General features: G+C 43.1%; 1 protein-coding gene across 13 annotated transcripts in view; it reads left to right on the forward strand.

Annotated features, from left to right (window-relative positions):
* Window positions 1-16,488, forward strand: part of PHACTR1 (phosphatase and actin regulator 1) — a 312,123-nt gene that overhangs the window by 282,910 nt on the left and 12,725 nt on the right. For all 13 annotated transcript variants that reach the window (XM_077353220.1, XM_077353219.1, XM_077353222.1 and 10 more), the window contains 2 exons: window positions 12,628-12,683; window positions 14,646-14,707. In XM_077353220.1, the coding sequence (XP_077209335.1) occupies window positions 12,628-12,683; window positions 14,646-14,707 (118 nt within the window). The remainder of the gene's footprint in view (window positions 1-12,627; window positions 12,684-14,645; window positions 14,708-16,488) is intronic.

Consider the following 16,488-nt stretch of genomic DNA (forward strand, 5'->3'; position numbering starts at 1 on the left):
TGACCAGGCACAGGCAGCAGGAGACACAGGTGGACCTGGAAGGAGTGGGAAGGGAAGAGGCTCTGGCCAAACATATCATTGCTGGCCTGGTGATGTCACATCCAGTGGGAATATCTGGATGATGTCACTTCTGGTGACATGTGACTTCTGGGGGCGTGACACGAAGGTATGGCCTGCTGACATCACTTCTGGAGTTCCTCAATGCCTGAAGAATGTTTCAGGGGTTTCTTAATGGTAAAAGGGTTGGGAAAGGCTGCCACACCTTTTGGAGTGAGCAGGGTGGAATAGGGCCTGAAGGCTGGAGCAGGCCCATTCCTCTGCAGACTCTATTCCATGAAAGCTTATGCTGTTTTGTTGTGGTAGTGGTTGTTGCTGCTGCAACAGACTAACACAACTTCCACTCTGTACTGATTGATACTGAAGGAAAATTCTCTGAGTGCAAAAATCAGAACCGTATTGTGCAAATCTGGTCCAGAGACATATTTATAGCCCCATATCCTTCCCTCCTGATTACTCTTTTCAGAAAAGAGGCACTACGAAAACAGGAAGAGGTAAAAGGGCCCTCTCTTTAGCACTTCGCTTCTATAGCAACCGATATACTCAGCAGCGTTGAATAGAGAGCTTGATTCAGATTTGAAAGGGCAGTGCACACTGAATATAGAAAACCGCCAATTCAGATGAATTCCGACTCTTGGTTCAATATCCGCTTCCCTGCCTGGCAGGATCTATCAAGGACTTGAGACAGAGCCTCAGTACCACACTTTCTTTAATCCAGACCCTGCATCCTGGGACCTTTAGTGTGCTCTCTAATAATATTTCCAGAACTTCATTATCACATCTGTCTTTCCCTGTTCCTCAGGAATGGTCATATAATGATTCAGATCTCAAGCTAAATTAGTAAACTGGACCTTGGGGAAGACGTGAAAGACACATTATGATTGCGGGTGGCAATGTTAATTTCGTTTTTTAAGCATTTGTGCCATTCTAACAAAAATCCCTGCAGTCTTGGAACTGCCAGCTGATTAAATTGCCTGGATTATTTGCAGAAAGATTAAAGAACACAGACCCCCGAAAAATGTATATAGAAGATTCCTTAGGAAACATTTATTATTTGTCAGCACAGAACTAGTTGTTTTTTTCAAATCCTGCGGAGGTGGGAGATTTAAATATTTTAGCATTCATGCCAATCTATGTTAGCTCAGTGGCATTATTGTAGGTATTTGGCAGATCCAAATTAGACACCATGAAAAAGAGAAGTTGCTAGGATCAAAAGAATAAAGCAATGTATTAAAGTCTGCATGCCTGACATATTGCAAGGACAGGGATAATTTGCTGTTGTCAAAAGGACCAAGAAAGGAATCTGAACAAGGGTTGCCAACTCCGATTTGGGAAATTCAAGGCAACTCCCCAAAATTCAATTTGGGGGAGTAGTTTGGGGAGGCCCCTCAGCAAAGTATGCCATAGAATCCACCCTCCAAAGTATCCATTTTCTCCAGGGAAATTAATCTGTCATCTGGTGATCAGATGAGATTCCAAAGGTCTCTAGGCTCCATCTGGAGATTGGCAAACTTCACTCCCAGGGGGAAATTGTAGGGTTTTCTTTTAACCATTTGCCAGCTGGCTGGGGGTGTGTGTGGAAGAATACGGTAAAGGAAAGGGGGAAGGGTGTAGCAGTGAAAAGGGAGAGGAAAGGAACTGTTAGTCTGCTCTCAGTGGAACAGGCTTCCTCAGGAGGTGGTGGGTTCTCCATCTTTGGAAATTTTTAAACAGAGGCTGGTTAGCCATCTGATGAGGAGGCTGATTCTGTGAAGGTTCAAGGGGGTGACAGTGGATGAGTGATAGGGATGTGAGCATCCTGCATAGTGCAGGGGGTTTGACTAGATGACCCAGGGGATTCCTTCCAACTCTATGATTCTACTAGTAATCAAGCCCGCTGTACCTGAAATACAGCGGGCGCTAGCGGGGCAGTGTGCAGCCCCCGAGTGGCCCCCTGTGCGCGGCTGGCAATTGCCGGCGGCCTGACGCGTCGGAGGCGCTTCGTGCCTCTCGACGCATCAGGCCGCCAGCAAGGGAGCAACTGCGAGCCGCGCCTTGCCGGTGGGTGGCCAAAGCGCCTGCTGATTGGGCCCTCCGATTGTCAGTCCGAGGAAGGGGCCAATCAGCACCCTTCCTCATCACAGACAGAGCCTGCCCTAACTCCTCCCCCCCAGCCCTTAGCGCATTATTTAGTCCGCGGCGCCCGCAGCACTGTGGGCGGGGTTAAGATGATTCTATGATCTGGCGTCTCCCAGCTGGAGCCAAGGGTGCAGGTTCAGTGCTAGTTTTACATTCAGAGCCCTGGCACTATTTTTAAATAGCTGTGCCAGTCCTTATGACAGATCTGTGAGAATTTTTACAATCCACATATTTGATAATAGTAAATACTTGGCATTATTTTATTCGGTTTATTTTCTTTATTTTACTTAGAACTGCGGCCAGATATGTTAACAGAGAGTCAGTTTTGTCTATCTGTCTCTATATCTCTTACAATTTCTGGGAATACTTCAGTTTCATAGACCTGGGGCAGTCAAACTGCGGCCCTCCAGATGTCCATGGACTACAATTCCCAGAAGCCCCTGCCGGCATTTGCTGGCAGGGGCTCCTGGGAATTGTAGTCCATGGACATCTGGAGGGCCGCAGTTTGATTACCCCTGTCATAGACTAACCTGCTCTGCAAGTAGAGCCAATTTATCCATGTAGCACATGCTACAGGCCCCACCCTCCAGGGTTCTTGTGCAGTGCCTTCCCCCCTGTGGATCAGGGCTGTAGCCTCTCTCCTCCCGCCTTTTCCCTCTCTAAGGACACTTGGGGTCCCACCACCTCCAGCCTTGCTGCTCCCAGCACTGAAAATAACCCTTGCGAGTTGTGTAAATTATTGTTATTTGTTTATTATTTGGCTTTCAGACCACCCCTCCATATGAGCGGGCTGGGGGTGATTTACATAATACACGATAAGACATAGAATTAAAAATCAATAAATATAGTAAAATTCAGTACAAACTCTCCCTCCTGTTCCCACCTGCAGCACCACTCCTACCCACCCATTTATACCCCCATAGAAGAAGAAGGGAAAGGGGGGGAACATGGGGAGAAGACGGGGGAGGCCCACAGCATTTCGACCACCATTGGCCTGGCAGAAGAGCACCATTTTGCAGGCGGAGCTTTGATAGTTCTGTCATGGCCCAGGCCTCATCTGGCAGCTCATTCCACCTGGCTCTGGTTGAGGCCATGCAGACATCTTTGGGGCCAGGGGTCACCAATAGGTATTCACTGAGCATAATGCTCTCATTGGATCTAAACACTGATTCCTGTATGCCCAAGACATAACAGGAGGCCTATTTTGATTGGGCTAACACCTCAGTGGATGCTATTATTATTATTATTATTATTATTATTATTATTATTATTATTATTATTATTATTATTATTATTATTATTATTATTATTATTATTATTAAATTTTTAGACCACCATTCTCCAATTAGGTCTCAGGGTGGTTTACAGCATAAAACAGTTAAAAACACAATGGAATCCCCATAAAACCCGAAATTACAATTTACAAATTACATCATACAACATATAGCATATATACTCAGCAGCGGTCACAATTCTAATCACAATGACCCACTTCCCCCGCGTTCAGCCTGGTGGGAAATAATATTCAGAAGAGGGTGGGAGTCAATCCAGTAGATCTAACAAATGATCGCAACATTGGAGATCTCAATATTTGTCCTATTGGTTGTGCTAGTGGACATGCGCTATGTACTTCATCCTTTGCACTCACACGTTTCTGGACCCAACCCATTACTTCCACTTAAGCTACCTCACAGGATATATGATAAAAATTGGGGGGAGGGGAAGCCATGAATGCTGCCTCAGAGTGCTTAGAGGAAGGATGGGAAGCGATTATGAAGACTGCATATTGCCAATGATCTTGGTTTAGTCCCTAGAGGGAAGTTTCTTCCTAATTATTTCGGAAATGCTAGCATTTTATTGGTAGTTATTACTAACGAGTGGGAAGATGGCTCCCAGAAGAGACATCCATCCCATCAATAATATTTTCAAGACACTGAAAAATCAGACGGGTAGTCTTCAGTCGCACTGAATTTACATATTGCTGTCATATTTTATCCCACTATACTCCCAAAACGCTCAGAGCAATGTGTGTCATTCTCTCCTCCATTTTATCTTCACACAGCCCTGTGGGGTCAGCTAGGTGTCACGATCCCAGGCTACTGTTTCATAGGAGCCAAGACAACTGAGACGTTCTTCATAAAAAAAGAGTTCAGAGTGGTTTATTAGGTCCAAGAGGGTACATCTGGAAGTATCCTGACAGATGTCTATTGCTAAGAATTACTAGCTTGGCCAGACTTAGTGCACAACTCTCCTCCCCCACCCACACAGCTTTCTTCCCACCATAAGCTATTCTCATAGCAGAAGGACTTTTATCTTCACAGGACAACTAGAAAAATGCAAACGTTATATTTTTACACCTTGTGGCCAAAAGGCAGACAGAACTGCCCTGGATCCTGCCGGCACCCTCTTATCTAGAAAAGTGCAAGTATTATGTGATTATTTTTATGCCTGTCCTATTTTTTTTTAATGAATACTACTGTTTCAGTAACCACCAGTGGCAATACTACTAGAAGTAGCAACCTTAAATCACTTGATGCATGCCGGGGCGTGTAGGTATCTATCCTAGTTGTAAGTCACAAGAACCTGGAGAAAATTCAAGACTGTTATCATACATGGGAGAGTTATTAATCTTGAACTCAAACTGGCACACAAATACAGAGGCATTCTGACATTTACCTACAGCAATTTCTGTAACAATAATTCAGTTCTGACTCGGCTTCTGGGCCTCAGCCAAATAAACAATCATTCTAGCACAAATCTCAAAAGATATTTGTTTTCCCAAAGTGTCATGCTTTCAGAGATGAAACAAATGGTATTTTACCGTTTCTAGTAACATTCTCCTATGACAATTCCTAGTCAAGAATTTAATTTATAAACTCCTATGAGTATTAGGGAGAAGCATATTTTAACATCTATTGGCAGACTCTTTAGCACAGTCAAATCCAATGCTATGGATCTAAAGCTTCTCCTGCCAGATTCCAGATGCAAATGTGCACACCCCACAAGCCATGGAAGGAAAGCCACACACCACACCAGTTTGTGTACAAGCGTCTCAGGAATGAACTCTATTGTTTCTTATTCTGGAATCTCTCTAAATATTCTGCCTTTTGTGAGGGAAGGCCAATGGCATAGAGTAAATGAGCAGATCTTACTAGTTTGCAATTGGGAAAATTCAGAAATGGCCACCATTTGATGAGTTATAGTCATCTTCCTAAAACTCATCAAATAGTGGCCATGACTGAATATTCCCCATTTATTCTACCTGACCTGGATAGCTCAGGCAAGCCAAATCCCACCAGATCTCAGAAGCTAGGCTGGGTCGGCCTTGGCTAGCACTTGGAAGGGAATACCAGTGTTGTGGCATGGGGGCAGGCAATGGCAGGCCACTTCTTGCATGGCAGCCGGACAATCTGAGGCTCTCCTGGCTATTACACACATGTCACATGATGAATAATAAATAATAGTCATCTTCTAGTGGACCTATTACATAGCAGCTTGATTTCCACTAGGCAGTGTCTTAAACCATACTTTCAAGAAATAAAAGGTAAAGGTATCTCCTGTGCAAGCACCAAATCATGTCTGACCCTTGGGGTGACGCTCTCTAGTGTTTTCATGGCAGACTCAATACGGGGTGGTTTGCCAGTGCCTTCCCCAGTCATTACTGTTTATCCCCCCAGCAAGCTGGGTACTCATTTAACCAGCCTCGGAAGGATGGAAGGCTGAGTCAACCTTGAGCCGGCTGCTGGGATTGAACTCCCAGCCTCATGGGCAGAGCTTCAGACAGCATGTCTGCTGCCTTACCACTATGCGCCATAATTGCATCAATTATGCCTGTTATTATGGCTCCTCAGAGGGACATTTCACCAAGGAAGGCGGTGAGCACCCTTGGCATACTGGTGGGCCATTGAAAGCAAAAATGCTCCTGTGACATTCAATAGACTAAGGAAAAGTAAAAACAGATTTTCATAGGTTTTGAGAAATCCTTAGGATTGCTCTAATTCTCCAATAAAATACCCCCTGCCTGCTTAATAAAAGAAATTTCTTCATTCATAACCTCTCTGTGGTTGCGTTGAGGAAAACTATCCCTGATGAAGCTTTAGACCAGGGGTCCCCATGTGGCGCCCACTAAGGGTTTTAGAAAGAGTTTGGGGGTCTAGTGGGGCTTTTGCCCAGCAAGCTTTCTGGTTGGCCACTGGGGATTCAAGCAGCCATGCAGATTTTTTAAAACATTGCTCTGCAAGCCACAGCACAAGGAGCTTCAGCTGTGTGACAGAAGGTCAGCTGGGACAGCTATTTTGTGGTTGGATTCGCCTCTGGGGCTGCACCTGCTATCCTATGTCATAATTCCAAAAGTGCCCATGGGCTCAAAAGGTTAGGGGATCCCTGCATTAGACAATTACAACCCTGCATAGGTTATAGAAGTGTCAGGTCACTGAGTGATAAAGGCTAGATCACGGTGTAGATGTTCTAATTATTATTTCTTAACATCACACAGGGTATATCCTTTTAGTTAACACAGCTTTATTTGCCCTAGGCAAAATGATTTTTTTTTCTAAGCCTCGTAAGTTAAGCCAATTAACCTGTTCTATAACTCAGGACTGTTTCCTGCTGAATTGCCAGAGCAGTCTGACACAGCATAAAGATAGTGACAGTGCTTTCCATTTTCTCAGCACAAGGTGAAAAAACAGAGTTGCATAAATGATTGTGAATAATTAACCACATGCTAAACATTTGCATAAGTTTATCTTTTCCTTTATTAACAATAAACTCCTTCAACCAGAAATCTTGAGCCATATAAACTTATCCAAAGAAGAAAGAATGCAGTCCTGTACATGGGGCATTAGTTTGCAATACGGCGGTTACTGCTTTAAATTCTACAACTATAACTTGATGCACATTTCAGAGGCTCGATTTTCCAGTGAAATTTTAAAAAAAAGGTTTCCTCTGCAAATGATGAACTAATCAGAAGCAGAGTAATACCGTTCTAAACCCATTGAGTTTGAAAGGGTTAACTGCCTAGGATGCACACAACAAATCAAAACTGGGCCTAATGCAAAAGAGGAATATGGCTCTCTCTCCCCCCCCCCACACACACACACACCCCTTCTCTGTGATGCACATCCAACACAGCAAAACTATTAAAGTCTCTTTTTGATTGTATATTATTGGGAGCATTCTGCTAAAGTTTATTTTTTTGTCAAAAGAAAAAGTTTCTATTTCCGTCTGTCCTAGAATATATTACCACTGTCATTTCTGGCCAGAGAGTTTTGTATTGAGGTAGGTTAGTCAAGCTTTTGCAGTGTGTGAGGTTCTGTTTTTGAAGGATTTGTGTTCTTTCCGTTCAGCCAAAATGCCCTATCCAAGAACATAGTGGGAGACCCTTGCCAAACTCTTCACCTTTATAAACACTGAACTCAGCACAAGATGGGGACTTCCATGACTAGATCACCCGTAATTCCAAGCTGCAGCGAGAAACCTAGAATTGGAACAAGGAAATGGTGCATGAGGAGAGGCTGCCTAAACCTTTTCCCCCAAGACAGTTGTGTTTTTAAATCTACATCAAACTCTCAAAGCGGTTATTAGCCCTGCAGTGCAAAAACACAGGCATGACTCAGCTACTTATATATTATCTCTTGAGAGTAAAATATCAACTTCAGGAGAACTATTTAAATCAGGACATCAGCATGTGGGGGAAAGAGATAAAGTGCTAGTTTTGCCAAAAGGAAATACTGCTTTATGCAGAGTGATTAAAATGTGGAATTCTCTGCCAGAGAATATAGTGATGGCCACAGGAATGAGCAGGTTTAAAAGGGGATTAGATAGATCCCTAGAGGCACTCAGCCTCTGAATCCAAAGAGCCAGAAGTCAAAAGCAGGGAAGACCCTGACCTCTGTGCCCTGTTGTTGGCCATCCGAAGAACTGATGGATCGCTGTGTGGGACAGGATGCTGGATTAGATAGACTATTGGTCTGATCCGGCAAGACGCTTTTTATGTTCTTACTCGCAAGGAAGCCCATTGCAACCAGGAATGCAGTGGGCGCTAGGAATCAGGGGAAACCGGCAGGCGCAACTCTCTCTCTCTCTCTCTCTCTCTCTCTCTCTCTCTCTCTCTCTCTCTCTCTCAGCAGGAGCCATAGCAGGTAATTAGGGCTGGTTTGCAATTTGGCAGGGCTCTCTGTGTCTCTGTGTCTCTCACACGCTGGCTCCTGCAGTGACTGAAAGCGAAGTGGCGGGAGCTGTAGGTGCAGGGCCAATCAGCTTTGCTGGCCGCACCCTGATTGGCCCTATTCCAATTCAGACAGCTAGGACACTCTCCGCCCCCAGGGCTGTTTCACAAATATTAAGAGGAACAATGGATGAGGATGAGAAAGTTTATGCCCTGTTTTTAGTTGTCCAGAGAAACTGGTTGTCCAATGGATAGGATGCTGGATAGGTGGATTTTGGTCTGATCCAGCAGGACTTTTCTTATGTTCTTATGTACAACTGCCTTTAATGATTGAAAAGCTGTGAGTTCACATGGCTCTCTCAGCCTTCTGCCTATGTATCTCTGAATATAGCAAACAGAAATCCCTGCCTTACTTGAGCATCCTTAGTCCACAGGTGTGTTTACAGCAGAACCATCATAATCTCTATAGCTGGAAAAGAGGTTTGAAGCAATCCAGAATTTAGAATTTAGAATGTTATGCAAAGGGCTACGCACACAGGTGTTTGAGCAGCATGATAAAGCTGAGAGCTATTAATTATATTTGTTTCTAGATAATTTCACTCTCGTTACATTTCAATCTGATTTATTTGGCTGCAGTCTTTCTAAGTGGTAGGAGCCAGTTTGTTTCCTGATGTCAGTTTGGTTCTGTAAAATTGTTGTGGTTCCAATGTGTATCATTCCACCCACCTCCTGCTTTATTCTGCATATAGTTACTACTACAGGTCTTTCAGGATTAAACAACTGATGTGTTAATTGCCATGCCTTCCTATGGAGAACTGCTTTTGTGTTGTAAATCTTGTTGGGATCATTGATGCATTGGACTGTGATAGCTTTGAAATCTCCAATTCTTGCCTGGATCTTCCCATGTCTGGACACTATCACAAACCCTTTGGAATGTTTATTTTTTCAGTTTATTGTTGTTAGAAGTGTAGATTGACTCTAGGAAATGTATTACTCTTTCCTCCTTTATTCGCACCTTCCCTAACCCCTCACTCTTCCCCGCCCTCTCTGTCCTTTGGCTCCCCGTTATCTCCCAGCTGTCCAGTTTGTTTTCCCATTGAAGCTTCCTGTGTTATTTGGATTCTCATGGGTGGGGGTAGAAAGGGATATATGCTGTGTTTAATTTCCTGAACCCTAGTTCCGACAAAGTATAGGTTGAGTTCTCTTACTTGCTTTTGAATAAACCTATCTTTGTGCCAAGTCTAAGACTGTGTTTTCTGGGTAACTGAAGAAACCTGACATCATGAGGACTAGGAGATGGAGAAAAGGGTTTGTAAGTCTACTCTTCTCTGAGCAGAAGAAAGTTTCAGGAGCAGCCATTAGGGATGCCAGCCTCCAGATTGGCCCTGGGGATCCCCAAGAACTACAGGTCATCTTTAGACTAAAGAGATGAGTTCCCTAGGAGAAAATGGCTGCATTTGATGGTGTACTCCATAGCATTATACTCCACACTATATAACAAATAGTTATTTTATTTTATTCATTGGAGCTTGACCCTCTTGACAAAATGGGAATATTTGGGGTTGAGTTCTTTTTTCCTCTTTTGTTGTTTGCGTATTGTGACAATCTTGTGCTGTAGTGGCAGCTGCTGCTAACCTTTTAAAAATCTGCCCAGGCAATCAGGTCTCCAATGGACAATCAGAAGACTTGGTGTCCATTTTCTAAAACATGCGGTGGATTCCAGGAAAGGTGCTGGTGTGCACCATTGGGGACCTTTGTTCTAGAAAACTCAAACCACAATTGTATCTCCCAAATGTGTCCCCCTCTCCCATATGAGCCAGCATGCTGCATTCTTGCACAATGGCTTCTGCTCATCAATACGTAGTGAGGAAATGTCTGGCCATCAAAAATTGCTCAGCAAACATCTTCATCGAGCTAGGGAAACTGTTAGCTGAGCATCAGGGCTCATTATCAAGACATCTCTTCACTTAGCAAACTACAACAGCCATTGTTGTTTTTGCCAATAAAGGTACTCTGAATCTGAATCTGAACAGCCATTGTATTTTTTAAAATCATAATATCATTTCCAGTCTCCAATATTTTATGAACTTCCCTAGATTTACATCATTGATTAGAGAAAAATCAACAGCTGCCATTCTGACTAGTTGGAAACACCTGATAGACCTCTTGCAGTACAGAGATAAAAATGATTTGATGATTTGGTGTTTCGGAATTAAAAATAATTGTTGTGATAAGAATTTTAAAGTTACATGGATATAAATGATAAATGTGAGTTAGGGTATGGACAACTGGAAACTGGAAACTCAAAACATTTACTGCAACAAGACTGATACGTATGTTCTTTGTTATTTCGTTTTCTTTTTTTCTTCTTCTGTTATTTCCCCCCTATTTTTTTCTCTTTTTTATCTGTATTGAAACTATTAATAAAAATGAACTTCACTTTTAAAAAACAATAAGTTGTAGCATATTAGCAACCAACAGGTTGGAACAGGTTCACTTTCAGCATGAAAATATGCCCATCATGATTCTTGGCACTGAGTTGTTATTGGTGCTTCAGAAGATAATCTCTTAGCCAGTTGTGCTGGGACTTGTTGAGGATGGCAGCGGGGGAGCAAAGAGCAGTGCAGGATTTATTATCTTTACTGCTCCATAAAACGAATGCTCAATTCTGAACTCTGCTGCTCCACCATGCAAGTGTCCCAAGTAGGGATGCCAGACCCCAGGGAATCCCCAGGAATCTCTAGGTGACCAAGATCAATTCCCATGAAGAAAATGGCTGCTTCAGAGGGTAGATTCCATAGCATTATACTCCACTGACATCCCTCCCTGGATCAAATCCCACCTATTCTTGGCTGTACCCCCAAAGTCTCCAGGTATTTCCCATCCCAAAGCTGGCAGCCTTACTCTTAAGAATGTAGCAGTATTTAACTGGAACAACTGTCTTCCTCTCATTTTATATTCTCCTTGACCTCGCCAATAGCTGCTGCTTCAAAAAAAAATTGGTTTTTTAGCCCATCTTTAGTCCAAGGAAGATAAGGTGGTTTTCCAATTTCTTTTCCCAAATGCCCTGTGAGGTAGGTTATGTTGAGAGACAGTGACCAGGCCAAAAAAAGGACCAGCATGCTGCAGTGGACAGTCTCAGAGGAGCATCCTGGGAGACCCAGGTTGGAATCCCAAACTACCATGGAAGCTTCCTGGGCTACTTTGGGCCAGTCATTCTTTCTTAGCCCAATGTACTTCACAGAAGTGTTGTTGGGAGAAAACATAGGAAAGAAGAATGATTTCCATGTCACTATAAGTCTGCATTGCAGAGAAAAGTGGCATATAAATGTAAAATGCATGCAAAATAATCCATTGGGCTTCTTGTTAAATAACCAAATGTCATTTCTGTCCTTAAATATAATCTTTATCCATACACTTTCTAAGCCAATTCAGTGAGTCAGGACAAACCACCCTTTCTATTTCTGTTCACAACACATTTGTCCTATACCCCATAATTTGATCACTTCCTAGACCTTAAGTAAACAGATCCTACTGAGTTTCAAGGAAGAAGTAAGGACTTAGGGAGGCTAAGAAGAGTCAGTATTGTTCTGAGCAAGATCACCATGCCTAGCTGCCCTTGTTTTCACAGCCTAGGGCTGCCAGGTCCCCACTGGCCACTAGCAGGGATAGGGGAGTCGCCATATCCAGGTGGGGAAATTCCTAGAGATTTGGGAATGGATCCTGGGGAGGACATGGACCTCAGTGGGGTACGATGCTGTAGAGTCCACCTTCAAAAACAGCCATTTTCTCCAGGGGAACTGATCTCTGAAGTCTAGAGATGATCTGTAATTTATTATTTATTTATTATTATATTTATATACCGCCCTCCCCGGGGGCTCAGGGGATCTCCTCCCTATCACAGTCTCTTTGGACAAGTAGGGTAAAGTACATAGGCTGTACCAGGCATAGAGAAAGAAGATGCAGAGCTAAGCTTGTCATTCTTATATAAGCTAGGAAGCAGGGAGAAAATTAATCAAAGACATCTGCATCACCAAACTCTCAGCTGATTAGCCCGAGGTGGTGATGGAAGAGGCATGTCTAATTACGATACAGCATGTTTGGTTTCCCCTTGATTGGGAATAGACTATTAGTGCAAATTATGCTCTTGGTTATTGGGACATGCTGCATACACAGGAACAATGTCACCGTCTCCATTCTAGCACCACGGGGCAAAAAGTAACTTTCTGAGCATACATTGGAGGACATGCTATGGTCCAAAAATTAATCGTAGGCTTTTTCCGCAGACGGCTGAGCCAGAGGCCAACTGCTGAAGAACTGGAGCAGAGGAACATTCTGAAACGTAAGTAACTACAAGCTAGAACTAGAAAGCCATGAATACACGGAAGAAGGGACATTCCTGAAATGCCCAATTTCCAGGGAAGTCAGACCAGGGCAATTCCGTTCAGCCTCTTTTTATGTCCTGTTGTTGTCTGCAGCTGATCTGTACTTCCACATTCATAACAAATATTAGCACTTTTATCACAGTGCTTTGATAGAACATATTTGGATCGCAAGTAACGTTCAATTAAGGCTTTTCAATTCTTCTTTGCTTTTAATTTTGAAGCACGGTTAGTGAGCTGTTTCCACATGTAGTTTCCCCACTGCTGCTGCAGCAGTTCCCCACAGTATCCCTGCTCTGGGCCCCCAGCAGTGGCAGTCCACACCCGTACACCCATGTTAGCCAGTTTTGGGTGGGGAAATGCCTGGAGACTTTAGGGATGGAGCCAAGAGTGGATGGGATTTGGGGTCGGGAGGGACCTCAGTGGAATATAAGGCTACGGGGTCTACCCTCCAAGAGCCATTTTCTTTAGGGGGATCTCCAAGTCCCACCTGGGGACATGTCCCCCACACCACCAATTGGCAATTAAATATTGTTATCGGGAGCCAGGTTTACATTAGTAAAGAGCAGTAACCTCAAATCTGGAGAGCCGGATTTGATTCCCCACTCCTCCTCCTCCTCCACTTAACTGGGTGACCTTGGGTGAGCCACAGTTCTTTTAGACCCTACCTCACAGAGTGTCTGTTGTGGGGAGAGGGAGGGAAAGGTGTTTGTCGCCATATTAGCTTGTTTGTAGCAGTAAAAAGGAAGAAGAAGTTCAGAAACACCTTAATGACTAACAAAAATTGCAGCAGGGTGGGAGCTTTTGTGAATCACCATCCACTTCTTCAGGTACGGCTAGAATGTTTGTCCATCAGTCCGTACATATTAGAAAGTGGAGTGATTTCAGATGCCGAATGGCATTAGCAGGCAAATGGTAATGCCACGATATTCACCTGCTATTTTCATTTGCCAGCTAACGTCATGTATAGTGAACAATGTGATGTCATGGACAAGCTTTCAAGCCCTCCAGAATTCTTCGTCAGGCTTTATTTAAAAAATAAATAAAAGAAAGAAGGAAGGAAGGAAGGAAAGGGGGAAAGGAATCTCTCAGATCCTAATCTTAACTAAATAATAAATAAATATTTTATTTCTATACCACCCCTTCCTATCAGCTTGGAGCGTTTAACAATAGTATAAAATCATACATAATAAAATCATACAATCTTACAGTTGAAACTCACCTCATAGGATCTCTCAGAGTTTGGAGGGGGGGGTCCATGTCTCAGAGTTCGTTGGGGTCTCCATTTCATGGGGGGAGGCCAGCATTTCTTGGTGTTATTGCCTGGCCTTAACCGTAGGTGTAGCGGAACAACTCAGTTTTGCAGGCCCTCCAAAATTGTGCAAGATCCTGGAAGGATCTTACAGCTGATAATGGAACACTGGAGATCATGGGATCAAGTGCCATCATATTGCATGAATGGCCCATTTCCACTAAATATCTTCTATACAGAATACCTCCAGGGACTCATACCAAGAACCATATCATAAAAGCAAATCTTTATCTCAGAACGCAATCGAACAGTTTGCTCTGTTTCTGCTAGCAGTTATCATGCCTCTCTTTCCCCACACCAAACAGGCCCTTAGGCACAGCAGCATGGAGGGAGGCTTTCTGCCTGATCATTGGTATAAACTAAAGTATGCAGAGGAATAAAATTCGAGCTGACACTTGGCTTGACTAGAAGGGATTTGGATGGGGTTTTTTTTGGTACAGTTTACTAAGAAAGGCATTTCCTTTGGGATGGCCAAAGTTCATTTTTCCCCAGGGCACTTTCTCTGTATCAGGCCTGAAATACTGATAGCCTCGACCCAACGAAAGCCAGCTTCTGTATATTCTGCATCTCTTATCAGTCTAACCAGTCTAAAACCTTATAAATTTTCCAGCCCGTAATGAACAAGAGGAGCAGGAAGAGAAACGGGAGATAAAGAGAAGATTAACACGTAAGGTGAGAGGCTGCTGTTATCTGTTTGTTTGTTTGTTTTTTGGGAGGGGGGGGCTTTTTGGAGCTTTCAGCTGACACTTTAATTCCCTGCCATGTTCATGGTTGGTGTGTGTGTTGCAGTTTGGTTTCTTCCTTCTACTAGAGCTCAATTTTATAAGGATACGGGATTTTAATTGGGGGTTTTATTGTATTGGACTGTTATGTAACCTGCCACAAGTTGGCATGCTGAGAGTGACAGGCAATAATTGTCTAGATAAATCCAGTGACCAAGTATTATCAGGGTTCCCCAGCCTTTCAGAGCCAGCAGGCACCTTAGGGATTTTGATACAGGGCTGTAGGCGAAATCACAAAATGGCTGCCACAGGAGGTGGAGCCCATCACAGAAGGTCAGGGATCAAGGTTACGTGCAACTCTAATAGTATCTCTTCAACATTTCAGACACAAGCTCTTTTTAACGTGATGCCTTTTAATCTGCCCAGCCAGTCAAAAGCCCTGTAATGCAAAGTTGTAACTAAACCTTTTTGCTTTTTAAAAGGATTTAGTGGATCCTGACTAACATGTTTAGCAGTGGAGAGGGTAAAATTTTTATACATTCTATGGGTGTTCAGATTAACATTGTCAATAGGACTAGAGAGAAAAAGTGTCCCATACCTTTAATAGGGGCTTAATTGGACGTTGTTTACCAAGTGGTATTATTTTCGTCTATGCCCTTAAAAGTTTCAACTGGTCCTTTCCACACTTAAGCCCTTTATAAAAGGGGCAGAACTTTTTCTCCATAGTTAGAGTACTCTAGACTTTGAGAGTAGATTTTGTTCCAAAAAAAGACAGGATAGAATTATTCTTTTTTTAAAAGAAAAATGAAGTTTCCCCCATTTTCTGCTTGCCTGAAACAGAGATTGTGTTGGTAGCAGAGAAAATTGACTTCACTGTGAAGTTTATATTATGTATTTGAGTCTATATTTAGTCTATATTGGCTTATACGGTTTCCTACTTTGATCGCTTGTCATAGTAAAAATATAAATAGAGCATTCAAAAAACGCTGCATTTAAATAGCATCCAGAATATATAACAAACAGTCAAAAGCTTTGAATTTCAGTGACAACACCTCATCCTTAATTTATGCTGCTTTTTCAGGCTGCATTATTATGAGCAAAGGACAGAACATTCACTTTACCTTTGAATTCCCTGGTTTTTAATCCCACTTTGATATTTAATGTCAGGTTTCAAGAGGATATGCTGTTTATTTGGTTTCAGGCTGCAGAGAATATAAATAGTCATCTTAGACTGCTGTGGGAGCAGTGGCAAACATAAAAATGTGCACTTTTTTTGTACAGCCATATCTGGATTTCAAAGGTAATGAGCCCTGTATGAGTGGCATCCTTACTGAATACATACAAGGTACATTTACAAGTGGACTCATAATTAAGAACATAAGAAAAGCTATGCTGGATCAGGCCAGTGGCCCGTCTAGTTCAACACTCTATATCTCACCATGGCCAAAGCCCAGGTGGCATCAGGATGTCCACCAAAGGGGCCAGAACTCTAGAAGCCCTCTCAGTGTTGCCCCCAAGTACCAAGAATACAGAGCATCACTGCGCCAGACAGAGTGTTCCATCTATACCTTGTGGCTAATGGCCACTCATGGATCTCTGCTCCATATGTTAATCTATCCCCTCTTGAAGCTGTCTATGCTTATAGCCCCTACCACTTCCTGCATCAGTGAATTCCCGTTGATAATTACTGGAGTTCAAAGATTTTCATAGGTTCAGTACTTCCCAGTATGC

The sequence above is a fragment of the Paroedura picta genome, chromosome 9, assembly GCF_049243985.1.
Source record: "Paroedura picta isolate Pp20150507F chromosome 9, Ppicta_v3.0, whole genome shotgun sequence".
In the NCBI taxonomy this organism is placed as follows: Eukaryota; Metazoa; Chordata; class Lepidosauria; order Squamata; family Gekkonidae; genus Paroedura; species Paroedura picta.